The sequence below is a fragment of the Neolamprologus multifasciatus genome, chromosome 13 (assembly GCF_963576455.1).
Source record: "Neolamprologus multifasciatus chromosome 13, fNeoMul1.2, whole genome shotgun sequence".
NCBI lineage: Eukaryota > Metazoa > Chordata > Actinopteri > Cichliformes > Cichlidae > Neolamprologus > Neolamprologus multifasciatus.
The window spans coordinates 22,155,294-22,174,663 of record NC_140451.1 but is presented as its reverse complement, the minus strand read 5'-3'; the positions used below and the strand labels follow the sequence as shown (position 1 = coordinate 22,174,663).

The 19,370-nt window shown below is 38.8% G+C and overlaps 2 protein-coding genes across 4 annotated transcripts; one reads left to right on the top strand and one right to left on the bottom strand.

The window, feature by feature from the left end:
* Positions 1-67: 67 nt before the first annotated feature.
* On the bottom strand, positions 68-8,275 carry eef1akmt2 (EEF1A lysine methyltransferase 2). 2 transcript variants are annotated; one of them, XR_014877427.1, is made up of 7 exons: positions 8,142-8,275; positions 6,554-6,619; positions 6,336-6,450; positions 4,745-4,852; positions 3,285-3,501; positions 2,760-2,927; positions 1,369-1,425 (listed from the first exon to the last, which is right to left on the bottom strand). XR_014877427.1 is itself a non-coding variant. In XM_085181790.1 (6 exons), exons 1-6 carry the CDS (start codon positions 8,249-8,251, stop codon positions 1,328-1,330), a joined length of 714 nt encoding a protein of 237 aa, XP_085037916.1. In that variant the 5' UTR covers positions 8,252-8,275; the 3' UTR covers positions 68-1,327. The 2 variants fall into 2 exon arrangements, 1 of the variants encoding a protein (XP_085037916.1); XM_085181790.1 differs by lacking the exon at positions 2,760-2,927 and having other exon boundaries at positions 68-1,425.
* Positions 8,276-8,322: 47 nt separating this feature from the next.
* abraxas2 (abraxas 2, BRISC complex subunit) lies at positions 8,323-18,979 on the top strand. 2 transcript variants are annotated; one of them, XM_085181786.1, is made up of 9 exons: positions 8,323-8,431; positions 11,349-11,439; positions 12,397-12,433; positions 12,854-12,920; positions 13,232-13,422; positions 13,704-13,823; positions 14,427-14,511; positions 14,645-14,762; positions 15,067-18,979. In XM_085181786.1, the coding sequence occupies exons 1-9, from the start codon at positions 8,360-8,362 to the stop codon at positions 15,639-15,641; spliced, it is 1,356 nt and encodes a 451-aa protein (XP_085037912.1). In that variant the 5' UTR covers positions 8,323-8,359; the 3' UTR covers positions 15,642-18,979. The 2 variants fall into 2 exon arrangements, with proteins under 2 accessions (XP_085037912.1, XP_085037913.1); XM_085181787.1 differs by having other exon boundaries at positions 13,701-13,823.
* The last annotated feature ends 391 nt before the right edge of the window (positions 18,980-19,370 follow it).

Sequence of the window (19,370 nt, the reverse complement as noted above, 5' to 3'; positions counted from 1 at the left end):
TGTTGTTGTTTTTTTTGGGGGGGGGGGTTGCTTAGGAAAGGAATGTGTTTTTATTTGATTTTTTAATGCCCCCCCCCCCCCTTGATTTAAACAGGTGTTAAACTTTTCTGAGCTTCTTAACAACTTAAAAAAATAGACACAGAAAGATTAAATGTTGATAAAAGTAAAGGACAGCCTATTTAGCTGAAGCTCAATGAAGCACATTTCTCTTCATGGGAAAATCTCTGTGAGAGCTTCAAATGTGGGCCTAACATGCACATCCAGGCAGGATATCCAGAGCCTTGTAAATTTCCAGGCAGTAATTCTTGTAAAGCTTGCATGTGTTTACTCAACAGCATGCCTCAACATCGACAGCTCCCATTGGGCCACTGTCCCAGCCTGCAATTAGGATCCAGGGTTTGGCAGTTATTAATGATGCCATTGAGAAAGGAAATGGCAGACAAGCTTTCCTCCCACTGGAGCCGTGGCCTCTTGCTTATTCATTATGCTAGCACCTCTTAATCACAGTACCCAGGACCCCCAAGTGCCACTTGCTTCCAGTTTATCCAATTAGTTAGGGGCTTCTTTGCATGGTATGAAAGATGACTGTAATTAAGAACCTTGTTAGGCTGAACACTTGTTTTCTGAGTGTCAGGACTCATAACGGGGTCACTGCAAAGCAACTTTAAAGGTCAAAAGATGATTTATGGAATAAGGAAAAACACTGAGTACAAGCTACTGCAGAGATGACATAATGCATTTTGCCCATAAGCTTATGATCACTAATCAAATCAAACACTGACCCATCGTCTGGATGCCTTTCTGCTACAATCAGCTTTGACGAAGCTAAATTTCCATTAAATATTTTCCACTGGATTAAATAATGTTGTAACAGATGGAAAGACTTTGGATGGACATGTCATATCAAACCAAATTTGTTAACCAACCGTTTCAATGAAAACCTCCTCTAATATACACCTAACTGTGTATACATTGTGTGCCAACTTCGTTAACTCATTTAAGCAGTTAACATTTCAGTTAACAGTTAACAATTTAACAATTCAGCACTTTTTAAAGTACAGACAAACATCAGTATTATTTGTATGTGCATTTCTGATCATAAACTTTTAAAATAAATATTTCTAAATGGGTGTTTAGTTAATATGCATTTAGTAATGAGGCTGATTGGAAAGGAAAGGAAGCAAGAAAAAAGAAGAAGTTTATTTTAAGAAAAAAACCATCCCACTCCATTGATCAACTTTGTTTCATTACACAGTCAAAAAAAAAAAAGAGTTTTAAAGTGCAAAGATGTGACGATTTCCTGTGGTGATATCCTGTCTGACGTAAATCAATGCACTCTTTTGAAGATGAGCGCTGCTACACTGTTGCCCGTCTTGCCTCCAAATTGGAAAGTGGGTGTAGACAACTCCTGCACAAACTCAAATCCTGTGAAGCAACACAAAGAAAATGTGCAAGTTATGAAATGTACATTGCAAAAAAACTAGCAGATGGCCAGAATCTTTTATCATCTTCTGTGGTTTTGTTACTAAAAAAAGGAGCAGAACTGAGTGAAGATCCATTGACCATCTGTGATGCTTCCTGGGGGGCTAGTGAAGACAGGCTGTCACTGTGAAAGATGAGATCTCAGAAAGTAGTGGGCCCTCCTCAGCCAAAGTGGACATTGCTCAACTATTAGGTGGAAATGACTTAGGACCAACTTAATTGATGACAGCCAATCACATTCAAAACATTAAAGAACACCCTCTTTTAATTGAGGAAAGCCACATTGTGTTCTGCAGAGACTCCTTATTCAATCACAAGGCCCTCTGGCCCCCTGCAGGCTCTCCAGAGTGACTACAATGAGGGAACAGATGACAGCTTATCTTACTGAAATTTTGACTTAACAGGCTCTTTTTGCCTGGAGCTTAACAACCTGCCAGGTAGCGATTGTGGAACTGTCTGTCTGTCAAATGAGAATGAGACAACAACAAAAAAGAGAGACGACTCTAAATCATACTGCCGCACACCCAAATGATCAACATGTTTTGACAAATGCTTTAACCCATTTACAACTCAGCAAGTGTGCCTGTAGAGTCCCTGAGAACCCTAAAAAAACAAACAAACATAAAAACCCCATAGAAAATAGGTTACTCAAGAAAGCTGAACTTATCAATCCTTTCAGTAAAAACAACAACAACAACCCCCCCCCCAAACAAACAAACAAATTTAATGTATTCCCTTTCTCATTAAAAAAGAAAACAAGAAAACAAAACAAAACAGCCAAGCAGGTTTTTGTGTGATTTACTCCAGCAAATTCTTGATCTGGGTTAGGTCATCAGCAGGTCAAAGAAATAATTCACTCCCGTATCTTAAAGTTGTTGTTAGGATTCGCTCACTAAAAAAAAGAACCCCATGACATTACTTGAAGTTAAAAGCTCCACTAAAGCCTTAGTAAAGTGTTTTAAATACATTTAGATATTTAATTAATATTTTTTCAACACAAAATAAATAAGGTGCATATATAATTTTCCCAATTTTCCAAGACCAGTGCACTGGCCTTTTGCAACACCATAAAAAAATAAAAAAATAAAAATCAGGAAGCATTTAAGTAATATCAAGGTAGACACAAAACTGCCAGAGGAATTAATTAACATCATCCGTGGCTGCATAATTAAATGCGTGATCAAAGGTCAGGTTTACTTAAAGTGTCTAATGGGCCTGATGTAGCCCATTTGCTTCGAGGTTCAATGTAATTCACTCACAGATGCTCTTCTTCATACCTTAGCTGTAGCAAGTGTTTATTTGAGCTACTGTTGCCTTCTTGTTGGCTTGAAGCAGTCTAGCCATTCTCCTTTGACACCAACAAGCCAATTTTCTCCCAGGAGAACATCCACTCACTGGTTATTTTCTCTTTTTTTTGGATTATTCTCATGAAATCCTAGAGATGCCTCTGTGGGTAAATCCCAGCAGATCAGCAGTTTCTGAAATACTCACAGCAGCCCATCTAGCATCAACAACCATACCACATTCATAGTCGCCTAAAATCACCTTTCTTCTCCATTCTTTTTCTCCGTTAAATATAAGCAGGTCATCTGGATCATGTTAACATGTTAACTTGGGTTGCTGCCATTTGACTGGCATTGATATCAGCATTTAACAACAATATGGCCAGTGAGCATGTACATATTTTTAAGGCGTTCAGGTCTTCATCATGAAATTTCCGCCAACACAAAACTGACATTTAATACCAATCCTCAGCCATGATAACTCAGTGCACTCCAAACAGTAATTCATTTTTTTCTCACCTTCACTGAATCTGTCAAGTAGCTGCTCTTTTGTCCAATTACAGGAAGTGATGGCAAAGAATCCATTATCCTTCAGAACATCTTTTAGGGCTTGGACATACTGTCTTTTGCCCTCGTTGGTGTTGACTGGGTTTAAGCTTATTGCATCAAATGTTCCTTTGTCGATACAGACGTCAAAACCTTTTAACTCCTTTGGACAACTTAAGAAGTCCATCTCCTAAAATAAAGAAAAAGCGAGAAGGTAAAAATGTAGTGATCAACACTACAGAAATGTGTACAGTTACCTGCAGAAGAAATCTTTCAGCAGATCCCAAGATGAAGTGTGCTATACTTCAATGATTTACTTTAAAACTAAATTCCAACTGTTGACATGACAGCACTTAATTTTGCTGAGGGTTCTGGCCCACCATACCACTAGTGAAAGGACTCCTTTATCTGAACAGATGGCTGAACACCAGATCTCTGGGGTGAGCTCTAGAGCTACCTACTCACAACACATATTAGATTTATGGAGGAGGATCAACAGAGATTCCCTGAGGACAGGTACAGCTATATACTGCTACAACTGACTTTAGTGTGAGTCTGTAAAATAGAAAAAAGTGGGAAGACGTTGTAGGAATGCGTGAAGGTGAAAGTGTCAAAGGAGCAGTAGACAGTGACTAATGGAAACTGCAAAGGGGTTCTGACATAGTTCTAAGAATGACCTCTGAGTGACAGGCACGTTCATACAACTTACGTTGGCAGTTGTGCAGAAATGACCCAGATGCCAACATACATATTTCTCTCTCACATACAACCACTGAGCCCTCCCCTGCACAGCTAAGGTCAATATTGACTTCAGTGGCAGCCTTTCTGCACTGGCAGAGCAGGCAGCATCATAGGTGTGAAATGCATACAACATATATGCAACTGTATTATACATGAAGGAGTGGAAAAGTCACTCATCACAACCCTTATAGACCAGCCAGCATTCATAACTTGTTTTTCTTGCGTGTATATGATAGAAAATGTGTGTTAAAGCCTGCCAAGTTATTTGGGGTATGAGGTTGGCAGACTTCCACCACATTCAAGGCCTTCTTCCTATCCAACTCTCCCACATAGTAAACACAAGAAAGTTTCCTCCAACCTTCCCAGGCTCTAGGTTGGCTCACTGTATGCTGAAAACTATATTGTATTATTGGAACTTAGGAGGGATTCCTTTTGTATCAAAGTGTGATTTGTACACTGCAGAAAAAAAAGATTCACTTAGCCCTCCAAATATTTATGCAGAATCAATTAAAAGGTTTAAATGCTATGATCATCATTGAGTGGCAGCAACTTAATGCACAAAATCCACACATGTTTAAAATTTCAGTTATAAAGTGTGTTTGGCGTTACTGCTGGTCATTTCTGTGAACATGAACACAATGTATCATCTTCCTTACAAATTTAAATGAACTCCAAATCTTGACTGGACACACCTTTACAGTGACATCTGTCAGGTTCTCTGCCTGAAGCACACTTCTGGCCAATTCCACAGACGCAGGAGAATAATCTATGCCGGTCAGATTCTTGTATCCGTGTTTGGCCTGGTGGGGGGAAAAGCAAACAAATAAAAAATAAATTATGAACAGTTACAATAATAACCTTTGTCCTTACTAACATGTCTGTAAAGGTATAAACGAAACAATTTATGTGATCTGGCCCTGCGTGTGCTAGTAAAAACAGGACACTGAGTTAGCTGCTTGTAAAAATACTTCAGAGGAAAAGCAACAATGAGAAAAAGATAAGGGATTTTGTATTAGAGTGGTACCAGAAGCGCCAAGTGTTAACAGAGGAAGGCATGGAAATGGGAAATATACATTAGCTGTAGATTTTTGGTTTAATAGCTGTGGATAAAATAGTTTGCAAAAGTCTCAGTTTCATTCTGGTAAGAAAAAAAAACAAACTACAACTGGGTTGGATGCATTTCAGAAAGTCCATGACCATCATGAATTAACTGTGATTAACCACAATTTTCTTGGAAAGCAGAGTTCAATCCCACTAGCTGCACCTAGTCTGATTACTGTCAGACATGCTGAATCAAGAAATTACTCAAACAGAACCTGTATGACTAAGTATTAAAAGCTAAAAGGTCTCAAAACCCAAGGCATCATGCCAAAATCTCTGTTCTTGAGGGGATTTTTTAAAAAGAAAAAAGTCAGTGAAAGTCACTGACATTTTTAGGTCTAGAAGGGGTCACAAACCAATTTTTTAAGGTTTTGAGACTCCAGTGAACTGCAGTAAGAGCAATAACCACAAATAGAGAAAACTTGGAACAGTGGTGAACCTTCCCACAAGTGGCTGGCCGACCAAAATTACTCCAAGAGCAGATAGATGGGAAATCACTGCTGAAAAAAAGATCACAAGAGCTTGTCTCATGTTAGCCAAAAAATCTTGATGAATATTCTATGGACTGATGAGAGAAAATGTAAACTTTTTGGAAGGTTTGTATCCCATTCCATCTGTCTAACTAACACAGCAAGTCATAGAGGGACCATCATAGCAACAGTCAAACATGGTGGTGGTAGTGTGATGGTCTGGAGCTGCTTTGCTACTTCAGGAACAATGAATGGAACAATGAATTCTGCTCTTCTACCTCCTCAGGGAGATTCTCTAGCCAGCCACCAGTTTGTGTCCTAAAGCTCAAACACACATGGGTTATGCAGCAGGACAATGACTCGATGATTTGGAGTGGTCTAATCAAAGTCTGGACTTAAATATGATTGAGATCATTTGGCATGACCTTAAGAAGGCCATTTGTGCTCAAACCCTCCAACTGTGTTCATTTTTTTTAAAAAAAGAAAAAAAAAGAAACGAAAAGAAGACTGGGATAAAATTCTCTATATTCATAGCAATATGAAAGACTCATTGCCAGTTATTGCAAATGCTTGATTACTATAATTGCTGGTAAAGGGGGCACAATCAGTTATTAGTTTTAGATGGCAATTACCCTTTCACATAGGGCCAGGTAGCATCGTATACATAAAAAAAAACAAACATAAAGTGTCATTAATTTTACTTTATCCATACCAGCTCAACTAAAAAAGCTCCATTTCCAGTGCCAATGTCAAGAATGGCAGCATTTTCTGGGATGTTCGCTTTGTCCATCCATCGCAGCACACGGCTCATGCTTTCCTCACCAAACCTTTTAAGAAGCCACAGGATATTGTGAAGTGAAGCAAGCCATCAGTTTGTCTCAAGAAATTATTATGGCTATGACATCTGTGGGCAATACACTGCATTATTACCATATCTCACCAACATCTCCAATATCGTTGAACGTCTCAAGCTCTTTTTGGTATGCATCATCCCAGCTGCAAACCCCAACCCCCCAGATCATTTGTTAATACTATGGCATACACATGACATGCTGTTAGGTCAAAACAAATTACTCAGGTAGCTCAGTAAATAAATAAGTCAGCAGCATGAAGCTAAAAAGCTCGTATTTAATGCTTACTTAATCTATTCTAATTTAATGGTTTAAGTGTTACACATTTCTACTTATACCATTCGCTCTATCAATGGTTACCTGTACGCTTGTAACTAAGAATTAAACCTCTTCATGCTCGATTTGTTGGCTATAAGTTGTGTTTATCTTATAGCACAGTGGACAAAATGTGTAAAGTGACTCTGAGAGTGGTATCCGCTAGGGCTGGGTATCGTCACTGATTTCTAGAATCGATTCAATTCCGATTCACAAGGTCCAGAATCGATTCGATCCACGATTCGATTTAATTCGATTCGATTCGATTCACTTCGATTTGAATATGGGAAATTTTGACAGTCAGAAATATTATAATTCAGATCAGTACAGTTACATATTTTTGTATCTATAAAAAGGAAGCTGACACACGCAAGACTTTATCAAAGGTGTGAGCGTCACAGCAGATGCCTTTGTGTCAAAGTAGATGAAGATAAAACACAGAAACACATGAAGGTGATTTTTCCTGGTCTGGGATTTTATAAAAATATTCTGCAGTACATCAAAAACGAAAGAAAACCATTAATCAACATATGAACATTACCTCTGAAGTTACAGCGGTTTTATTAGAGACACGGCTAAGCGTTTTGCATTTTGCATAATTTTAAAAAGTTTAAATTTGTTCAGCATTGAACGGCAGAAATTAGGTTTTCTTTTCGGAAGTATATAAAACGGAAAGAAAAAAAAAGTCGGCCGATAGCGCTGTAAACAACGGTAGACTTGTGCGTAACAAGCAAGCGAATAATGCAGAAAACCATACAGACAGAGAGAGAGAGAGAGAGAGAGAGAGAGAGCTGTGCCTCATGGTAGAAGCAAAACAGTAAAAGTCAGAGTGAGTTCATGACCATGTTTATGTGAAGCGTAGTTTGGATCTTCTTTTGCTGCTGGTTCGGTCAATATTGTTTGGAGAGACATCAAACTAACAGCTTTACAATCAGCGCATAAAGGGCGTGAACACAAAGCGCGGACCCGCCGACAGATCAGAATCAGCGAGCTGTCGGCTTTCAGCCCCGACTGTGAGAAATTCGACATCTAACTGATTCTGATCCGCGGGTTGCGCTGTGTGTTTAAGTCTTTGTGCAGAATCCGTGTTCCTGCTCTCATTTACTGTTTTAGCTGTTTGGTGGTTGTTGAAATTTTGTGAGATTTCACCAGAGATTCTGGCATTTCGGGCAAAATAAATTTGTATTAAAAAATCGATTCAGGATTTTAATGAATCGATTTTACGTAATCCAAGCCAGAATCGATTTTAATCGATAAATCGATTATAAAAACCCACCCCTAGTATCCGCTAGCTAACTGTTTAGCCTGACACAAGACGTCCACCATCATAAATTTACGTTACAAACACTCACAACTCTTTAGTTCCGAGTTTGGACGTCCCAAAGTCATTTTCTGAGCATCGGTCTTCCTCGGAATCCGAGATATTTTCACAGCCACGCGTGCTCTCTCCGGCGTCTTCCATGCTTGTCTAGCCTGTCAAGGCGTGTCCTACAGTTCCCACAAGACTTTGCGTCTAAACGGCGTGCTTCCAACCGCAGGGGTCATCGGGATTGATAGGGATGTTTCCATCATGGCGGCATCCATTTCAGGTTATACTTTTAGTTCTGTGTGTTATCACAGCGCCAACAGCAACGCGGATCATGTAAGTGTTTTAAACTGTGCTTACAAACTGTCATGCGATGGTTGCTGAGACGTGTGTAGCTCAACGGTGTGTCTGTTCGTTCACCGGCGACGTTAGTTTGTGTTGTTTTTTTTCCCAGTGTCATCATCCTGTTGCTGGCTAGCTAGTATTGGTTCCGTCTATTTACCGGCAAGTATATTTAATCAGAGTGTTCAGTTTGGGCAACATGATCACAGGGATAGTAATCTTAAGGTGATGTCACGTGTTACAGTGGCACAGCTGTAACATATACAGTCATAGTTTTGCCTATAAAAGAACACCTGTTTTCTATGGAGGCAATCATATTGGGAAAGTTTAGATTCCAGGAAATACCCCGTACTACTTAGCATGCTAGCTAAGCTACCAAGTTAAGTGACTTCTGTGTATAGGTACTCCTAAAATTTAAAGTCATGTCGACCTTTTATTTTAAAGGAATTTGCTATATCCTCAAAAACGAGATAATGCAATAAAAAACAAACAAACGGAGTTACACAAACAGATTTGTTTCTCTTGTTTCCGCATTGCTAGATTAGCTTGGTAGCCAAATCGCTGATTTTCACTCTTAAGTCACCAGTGTGTCTATTTAAACGGCTGGGATGCGCAGATTTGTTTTTCTTTATTTTCTTTAAGAACATCGAAGAAACGTCGTCGATGAGAAATGATTTTAATAGCATATGTGAAATAAGGAAACCAAGCTGCCGACAGCCTCTGTTCACATCCGTTCTCCTCTTTTAATAGTCGCCCCTGAGCAGGTGGATAGTTGCAGCTTGACTGGGCTGCAAGTCTGACTGCATTCCTGGCATAGGCAGAAAGAGCTGATTGTTTACCAGCAGCTGACGCGACCGAATGTTCACACAGGAACAAAAAGTGTATTTGTTGTTTAATATTACAGGTTACAAGGAGTCTTTTAATTGCAGTGGACTTATTTCACAGCAGATATTTTGACATGTAGTCTTAGGTAAACACAGGTGTTACTAATAACATTTTGCCTTCAGGTTACTGAGGTTACCATTCCTACAACCTCGGTTAGAGCCCACTTCTCGCATAAAAACTAAAGGCAACTGGGCCCTTGAAACCAGCTCTAAAGACTGTTTTAATTTGTGGTTAAAACGTGGTTCGGTCAAACCCGCCATAAATGTTTTCAATTTCTGTTATTATGACTGTTTTGCTGTTGTTAGAATTTAGTTATATTTTTAATAATTTTATTATGTTCCATGATTAAGTAAGTCCTATGTTTGCAATTGGGTTTTTGAGACCTGGATTGCAAATGAATGTGCCCATAAAGTCCTTTAGGTCAACTTCTGTTGTATTAAAATGTGCTATAGAAATGTGCTGACCTGACTTGATATTAATGACAGTTTATTTTCTAGAATAGAAGGTGATTAGTTACATGTGTTTACCTACTGTGAAATAGGTCTGGCTTATGTTGTTGTTTGCTATGAACAGTAGAAATGTATCAGATTCCAATTTTCAGCACATGCAAATAAAAATCACATTTTCTTGAATGCAAAATATTGTCTTCATAATAAAACTAAATATGAAAGATTACTCGTCTCCATAATTTTCCTGATGATGCTTTGATTCTTTTATTGCTCATAGTGAAGCTGCTGGCTTGCAGCCAGCTCTGAGCGCTAGATAACTTTATGTTTAGCCACTTTGTTAGATTCTTTAAAATGACTATGTTCAGCTGGGTGAGCGCGATTTAATTAGGTTTGGTTTGATTAGGTTTGTTGTTGTAAATGTTTCTGGCGCTCCTCCAGTGGTTTAATTTGACAGACTTTTTTACTCATTTTACCACTAATCGCATGTCAGCATGTAGCTGACTTCAACAGACCAGCTTGAAGTCAGCCATATGGGAGGCTGAGAATGCTGAAAAATCTGATTCCTGTGTAGTGCCAAAAAGTGATTTCAGGTATTTGCCAAAAGCAAATGACTTGTTGACCTATATTCTGTCAAACACTTGAAGCATCTCTATTACATTGATATGAAGTCATTTTCAGGTAGGTAGAAGATTCCTGTCACAATGAATGAATAGTGGAATTGTAAATCGCTTTGAGGGCCCCAAAAGCGCTATATAAATGCTATCCATTATTATTATTATTATTGTTGTTGTTATTATTATTATTTATTTATTTATCCACATAAAAATTCTCTTGGTGATTCTGAATGTCTTTTTCTGAGAGAGATCTGGCCAAGAGGGCAGCAGAAATTGCAAAAAATGTAATAGTTCTATAAAGATATTTTAAGTTGCCAAAAAGGACCGGATGATTTACTGTGTAAAACAAAGAATAGATACAATAACACGAAGTCATAACAATACTTGTAAAACAGGTCATTTGTTTATTTTATGTGTGACTCCTTTGTAAATCCTATTTAGTACAGCCTGTTCACCACTCTTAACAAAGATCCGGGCATCTCTAATGGAAGAGTGTTATTAGCAGAATTAGTAATCTAGTGATCTTTATTTCACATCATGTGTTGCATTTATTACTAAGTGACTTGTGACTTCATCATTTGATCAGATCATTTTATTTTTGTAACACATATTAAAACAACAGGAGTTGGTCCAAAGGGCAAGAATAGGTTAAAAAAAACATAAGGGCAAAACTGTAGAAGCTGTTGGGTTGATAATCCAAATGACTTTGAGTTATAAAATGGAGTATTAAGTTTAAAAGCCAACCTATGGAGAATTTGAGGAGTAAAGCAGCATTTTTAAAATAATCAGGGAATGTGAACATTTATGTAATTATGGATTTGTTGTTGTTTTTTAATGTTTTTGTTTTGTTTTTTTGTTTTTATCAGGTAGAGACAAGCAAACTTATGCTTAAACCGTTAATTCATCAGGAAATTAATAACACCGGTGTCTTAACCACTATTCTGTGAAAACATCTTTACACAGGAGGGCTTCCTATTAGGAGATGTAAGGCAAGAAGAGACTGTGAGCATCAGTGACACACAGATCAGCAGCGCTGAACTGCTACAGGTAGTAGGTAAGCCCTGAAACAGACTAAACACTTTTGCGTTGACCGATTAACACAGGACAGAGAAGCTCACACATCACAGTTTTAAACCTCCTTCTCATGGCACACATGACAGCGGGAAATGAGCAGATTAAAATTAAGTACCGGTATTTCAATTGTCATGCTTTGATCTTAGGGTTTTTGTATGTGTTTTCTGACTCTGTCACACTGCCATGGCTTACTGAGAAACTTCCATTTCCTGAGACAGCGCAGGTGTATACAGACAAATGTTAACGTCCCTTTTACTACCTTGTAACTTTTATTGACTCCATACTAAACTTATTTAATAATAATAAATGTAATTTAAAAATATCTACATTTACATCACATCATCCCTGCCAGGACATAGGATGTTTAAGGACTTTGGGGATAAGGAAAACATTATGAGTCTAAAATTATTTATTTGGACAGTCAGGCATTTTAAATTGGGGAAATCCTCTGTAAGGTGTTACTGAAGATTTTTTTAAAATTTTTATTCTTTGTTGAGTGGAGTTCTTAGGTTTACTGCTTCCTGACTTTCTCCTCATACTTGAGTGTGTCTAGAAATGACAGTCAGTGTTCTTATTGTTCACTACATATTCTCGTGCTTCTGCTTATTTTATTTTATTTTGCTTATAATCTCTTCTTAAAGTATTTGGAATAGCAAGCAAGTCTAAAATAATCAGCAAGAGAAGCATTTCTGCTTTGCAAGGTCATGTTTGCTGTTTGTGGGGCCCTATAGACATTTGTTTTTGTTCTTATAAGTTACACGTGTCTTGTTGAATTTGATAAATACACCAGTGTCAATGACATCTCATTGATGTTGTTTTGTGTTATATATTTAAATTGTGGGTCTACATGTTGCCTTAAATTTGCATCACACTCATAAAGATTTGCATACATAATGATAAGTAACTAAAGAATCTTGTCACTGCTTATTTTCACCAGAAATCCATCACCATGATCCTTGTGCACAGTTGTTTAGGTAAGATATGACCTTAATTCATTTAAACAGGTTTCATTCAGTGTTCACTGAACAGTACACAGTATATGTACTAGTTTTTTGTTGTAATAGTGTAGTACAGACATTGTTTCATGCAAGCTAACATTGTACATCAGCAATTCGGTCCATTAGGGGTTTAGGAAAACTTGAGGTAAAACTTTATTGTAACACACGCTTAACAAGATAAGGTAGGTAGATGAATTCTTACTGTCTAACTCATTGAAACCACGTGTTATTGTTCAGTCTCATTTTTTTTTCTCTAAAAAAAACAGAGTATGTAAAGAGTAGCTTATGGTATTGACAGTTGGACAGTAGATGGCCCCATATGACAAGGCTAAAGCAGAGGCGGCGTGGGAACATGATGAATCCATTTAAAACATGTTTCTTCCTCTCTCTCATCAGCTTTTATGACTACGCAGGTAAAGTCAATGAAGAAAGTCTCAACAGCATTCTTAAAGATAGACGGAAAGTAAGTGAACTTTTTTTGTGAGACGACTGAATTGCTGTGAAATGTCTTGTTACATTTATGCTGAAAGTAATCATAACAAATCCTATTTGTGAAATCATCATTGCGTTGAGCTTGATGGCATTACACCTCTTTACATATGCATTTAACAAAGGATGTACAAGTTTCATAATGACCTAAAAGTTTCTATTTTTGCAGACATACTATGATGTCTTTTGTTCATTCAGCCTCTGCACATACTTGGTACTTTGTCCTAAACAGGACATAGAGAGGCTTGAGCATATTTTAAAACAGTTGTTTCTGTGGCCGTGCAGAATGTCATTGGTTGGTACCGGTTCCGAAGGAATACGCAGCAACAGATGTCGTTCAGGGAACAGATCATCCACAAACAGCTGACCCAGCTGCTCGGTGTACCCGACCTCGTCTTCCTTCTTTTTAGCTTCATCTCCACCGCCAACAGCTCCACACATGCACTGGAATATGTGCTCTTCAGACCTAATCGAAGGTAATGACAGCTTTTGATAAATTATTTGCCTTATCCACAGTTAATGCATTTCTGTGTCAATGGGATTGTATTGTGAATTGGTATCAGAAGATAATCTGAGTTAAGCTATTAAAAGAAAAAAATGGATTGGTGCTACTTGTTACTTCTGATAACAAGCTGGTGCAGAATGGACTTTTTAAAGATGTGTAAATAGCAAATTATGAAGCGCAACATAGTGTTTATGTTTCCTGAAGAAGTTTTTCATGGGTTAAAAGCACTAACTGGTTATATCCACTCAGTAGGTACAACCAGAGGATTACACTCTCAATCCCAAACCTTGGTAACACGAGCCAGCAGGAATACAAAGTCTCTTCAGTTCCCAATACCTCACTTAACTACGCAAAGGTCATTAAAGAGCATGGGTAAGGTCTGAATTACCAGTTTGTTTTGTTTTGTTTTGTTTAACTGTTTATCCTATGCCACTGGTAACTACCATTTTGGGGGTACGGATTGTACAGCCATTTTTCTCCTATGATAAGAATGGGGCTGCAGCATCCACCTGTTTTTCACCCGATGCCATAGTATAGTTTACCCTTAAGGGCATAATTAGCAGCTAAATCCCAATGTGTGTATGTGTTTCTGAAAGTTTATGGTTGACACTTTGTGCAAGTAGGATCAGCATATATTTGTTGGTGACTGCAGTGCAAAGCTGGTATGTGAAGGCATGCACGTGCTTCATCTCTTATTTCTGTTTTTGTATCTAAACTTAGACCCTCTGTTTCTGCTGTGGAAGAGTACCGTGTGTGTTACAGGAAGAGTTTGGTCAGGCCTGTCTCTTCAGCTTATTCAGCTTGTACTTTGAAGAGTCAGTGGTTAGCTACGGTTTAACTTTACTATAGAAGACAGCAACAAAAACCACAATTTATCTGTGGTCTTGATTGATAAAATATGTAGGTTTATGCTGTGTATCGTTTTGTTTTCTTGAAAGATGTCTTTGAAATCTTTTTTGGTGACTATGTCTGCAGGGCTGAATTTTTTGACAAAGACGGTGTGATGAAGGATATCCGAACAATATTCCAAGTCTACAGTGCACTACAAGATAAACTGCAGGTGGGTTGAATAATTCCTGTTATTTCACCTAAAACATTTTATGAACTTCTTTGGGCAGTAGAATATTTATTTTATTTTGTTCTATTTTGCACGAGAGTTTATTTTTCTGATAAATTGTTTGCCCTATTTTTAGGCTGTTTGTGGTGAGGTAGAACAAAGTGAGCGTGTTAAAGAGAAAATTCAAGAGGAAGTGAACAAACTCAAACAACAAATTGCTCTCAGGAAACGCAAGACTGCAGAAGAGGAGAGAAGTACGTAACTGATTTGCATTCAGTATACTGGAATTATGTCATTAATATTTCAAATGTGTGCTGCTTTAAATTTTAGAACCACAAATTTAGGCTTAAACTTGGATGCAGACAGTGAACTAACATCCTGTAAATTATAACATCCTTTTAAGCTAATAGCTAATAATGCAAAGCTACACATTCAGAGAAATTCAGTTTTAAGTTTTTAAGTTCATGTTAGACCAGTCAACAGTTAATATGCATATAAGTGGCATTTACATTTACCTTACATGTTTTTAATAGCTACATCTTTCTCTTTTCTCTGCAGGGCTCCGTGAAGCCCAAAATGCAGACTCCCATTCCACTCCAGAGGAAAACACAGAACCTTGTGAGGGTTCTCCGCTGTCCGGGATAACTTTCCCCACACCCTCTGCTCCGGAGCGGCCCAGTACCTCACCTAACCCACCATCTTACACTGACCTCATGTCCCAAGATGACTCTCTCCTACCCTCTTCTTCCCCCCCTACTAGTGCTGCTCTGTTACCCCGACCCCAAGCTGTGGGCTCCCCAGGACACCCTACCCCTGGCCCTACGGTGATGGGCTTGGGTCTTGGCCACGGGCTGGGCCTGGGCCTCAGCGCAAGTTCAAATCCTGTTACCACTCCCAGCACTCCGTACCTTGGCAATGGTGACGGCTCAAGCTCTGACTCGTTAGACAGACAAGCTGCAGGGCAGGAAGATGATGAGGAGGAGGAGGACGACGACGACGAGGACAGTAGCGAATATGAGAACTTAGTGAGCGAAGGTGCTCACCTGCCAATGGTCTCTGCCAGCGTTTTAGCTCAAGGTCGACCAGCTGCCCTCAGCCCTGACGGGGATGCTCATGGCTCGCAGGCCACATAAAAAAAAAAAAGCCACAGGATGTGTAAGGGACACAAATATGTGACACACCTTGAGAGGTGGGCATCGGAAGCAATCAAAGATGGGCAAATACAGACAAAAAGAAGTGCCAGTCCTGAAAGTGAAAGGCATGTGCAAGTGATGTCCCACTGTGTGTATTCTTGTCTTAGTCTGATCTCCATTTTAAGGGGAAACCTACTAGGCTTTGCAGGCTTAAACAGGTGCATCTCACTGGGTGAAAAGTCGTTTGTCTTTATGTTTTGTTTCAAAGTGGGCCGGTTTTGGTATTTAAGTGTGGCGTTGTTGGATTTCAGGTCGAGCAGTGAAGATTTAAACATTATTCAGGCCAACTGGTTGGCTAAGAGATTAGCCCATGCTTTCTGTATGTTAAGTGTATATCTTTTTGTTTCAAATTTGGATCACTGACTTTAAGCACCCACTCTTACATTACCTCTTGCACTATTTTTGTTTTCTTGCTTTCTTCTACACAAACCAACTATGAAAATGAAGGGAAACTATTCTGCGGCCTTCAAACAATTTTCAGTGAAGTAGGCAAATGGTTGTTTACTTTTTAATTTTAAGAAAGAAATATATATGTAACTAGAATTTATTCAATGTGCACATTTTGTCTTTTCAATTTTCAACTTGTTAGTGTCTTTTTCATGTTTCACGGTCTTTAATTAACCGTACCGTTGCCTATTAAAATAATGATTAGATTTCAAACAAAATTTACTCTGCCACTTCTAGGATGGGTGCTTTTATATATATATATTTTGTCAGATTAACAGTTGATCTAATTTGACTGACAGTGTCAATGTCTCGTTCTTCTAGGATAACACTGAAATTGTATGCGCTTTGCTGCACTTAACAAAATTTTAGATTTCTTTAATAATGTGCTATACCAATGCTGACATGTTGTGCCACTTGAGTAGTCCTCTTTGACCACCCTGAGCCAAAATTAGCTCAGCTTATTTGCATTGTATGGGGTTCACAGGGCAAACAGTGTACTGTAGCTTTACTAACCAGATGCTTATGGTTCCCTTCTGCTGCTGCATCACACACAGAGAGCTGCCACTAAAAAAGAAAAAATGCATCCATCTGTACTTCTTCATATAAAAACCTGGCTGCTGCTTCCACTTTACAGTGCTGGTTTTCTCAATACTACTGACCATGTTTGTGTTCATTTAACCACTTTGAGCTTACTTCTCACTAATATGTCCTTTATTAAAATCATAATGAAATTATGGCTGGCACCCCTGTACAGTGTGAATTGCAACTTTGGGAACAGAGACTGAGCAATCACCTTCACGTTTTTGCAAAGTTGAATGCAGACCTCATGTGTTGTGATCTGCCTGATTCAGTGTAAAGTATAAGGACCTGGTTTAATGTGATGAAAACATCATGACCTTGCTTCAGTGCCTTCCACTCAGGGCAGTTTCAGTCTGCACACAAAACACATTCACAGACCTCTCTTTGGGGGGAAAGTTGTATTTTAAAAAAAAATACTGTGTTGTGTTTGCAATAATCAACACATTTTTTGTTTTTGTTTTTGTTTTTTAATTTTTATTTTAATTGAGCCTTGCAGTTTAATGCATGCATTTCCATAATGTCATGTTTTGTCTCCCTGAAACTGTCTTTTCTGCTTCCCAAAGATGTTTTTTTCCCCTCTTTTTACCTGTCCTGGTGGCTTCTGAGTGGATGTGTATCCTAATGTTGCAGCTGTGACTGCTTGCTTTATTATTTGAAACTGGAAACATAAATGTAAAGTCAGAACGAATCTGTGTCACGACTTAGCAGCACCCAGGGCAAAGTTGGTGAGGTGACAAACAGCTTTTTAAACCTCTGGCCCGTTTGAGGACAGCCATAGTGAGAGTGGTGTTTTTTTTTTTTTTTTTGGGGGGGGTGTTCTCTAGACATTATTATATTAAGCATGGAATGGATGTTTGCACTGTTTGTGGAGGTTGTTTGACATAGTGAGGAGGTTGCACTCAGTTTGGAAGACATTTCAGGGTGGAGACACTTTGCCTTGTGAACAAGCTCTGCTTTATTTACACAGCCTGTTTTATGTCTCTTTTTTTTTCTTTTTCTTTTTTTTTTTTGGCCTTGGAGGCATTTGATTTGCCCTGATGTGTAATGCCAATGCATCACTGATCAGGAACTGGCACTCAGAAATGTTGCTGAATAATCACCCAGAGTAACACAATCATGCAATGTTAAAAGAAATGATAAAATTGACTTGTTAGGAGTGTTTCCTTTGAGTACTGGAATATAATAAGGAAATAAATAATGAATGTATAGTAAACACGGGGGGTGGGGTAGCATTTAAATTGAACTTACCGTATGAGCTTGTCTCAGTTGAGTGTTGTGGTATCGAGCAGCAGTTCTCAGTCTTGGTCCTCACTCTTGATCCTGGTCTTCAAGCCCTAGAAAATTTGTTTTGTTTTTTAAAAACAAAAATCCCTTCTGCCATCCTATCATGACCAGATGGTCAAATAGGAAACCAAAAGGGCAGAAGACCACTGGTGTAAAGAGTGCGAGACCTAACATTGTTAGGATCGTATACCTTTTAAGCTTCAATACACTCATGTACTTACTGTATAGGATGACCTTTCACTTCCTCCGCCCCCAAGTGGTTCATCGCAACATAAACGCCTCCCCAAAGCACAAAGTCCAGAGCGCAGTTTAGATTTTCTTGGCTTTTATCTGGATTTGTGTACTTGACAATAGCTGACCAAGGACTTGCTTAGATGAGCACAGAGAATAAGGTTCTTGAACTGGGAGGGTAATAAATGAGACATGCATATGTGATATAATGCCTCTTTGTTTTCTTATTGCGATGAACAGTCTTCATTGAATGCTTTAAAGTTTCCATTTTTCAAAGACATTAACATGTAAGTGGGTGTAAATCCTCATACGTGCATTTTATTTGGATGTATTGTCTTTATTATGTAAAGCAAACTTTGTGCTTAGAAGAGTTTGGGATTTCCTGGGAAGAAAAAAAAAGCTAGGCATAGATTTTAATTTTATTATTATTTTTGCATGTGAAAAATGAATTGGGGAATCATTAATTATTGTGGAATATAAATATCTGCTTTGATGATAGGAGCTTCTCACCAATATCGTCACTAGTTTCACGCTGGGAACTGTTGGTCAAGCTGTCATGCATTACTGCAGACTGCTTGCTGCAGTATTTTTTACGATGACATCATCCTTTCGTCCCTTTTTACGGGGGAATACCACGTGGTTGATTGCCAGAGATGCAACATATTGCGATGCATAAATTATAAAACAAACACATTTTACTCTGACTAACTAAGCCTAGCGACTAAAAGAACGGGCGCTCTAATGGCTCTTTTCGTTATTTCTGTGATATTCGAGTCTGTTTTGCTTTGAGCCTTTTAACAATTGGAATGAGAGACGTAGAATGTGATTGGTCCGTGTCAAGGGATACACATGTGTCAACCAATCGGCTTGCTCAGCAGATTCGGGTGGTAAATCCTGATCCTGCCTCTGACTGTAACACGGCCCAGAGCTCTCAGCTCTCCCTCGTAGTGTATTTTTAAGCCCTGCCTCGGTTGCTTCCCTTCCCTGTGCCGCCATTAAAGTCCGTCCGCTTGGTGTTTGTGGAAAACGGGAAAATGATTTAAAAACTCAGAAGAGACAGGCCGAGGGACGGGACCTGGGGAGGGGGGGAGGGAGGGTTCTTGCTACGCGGTATGTGTGGACTGTCAA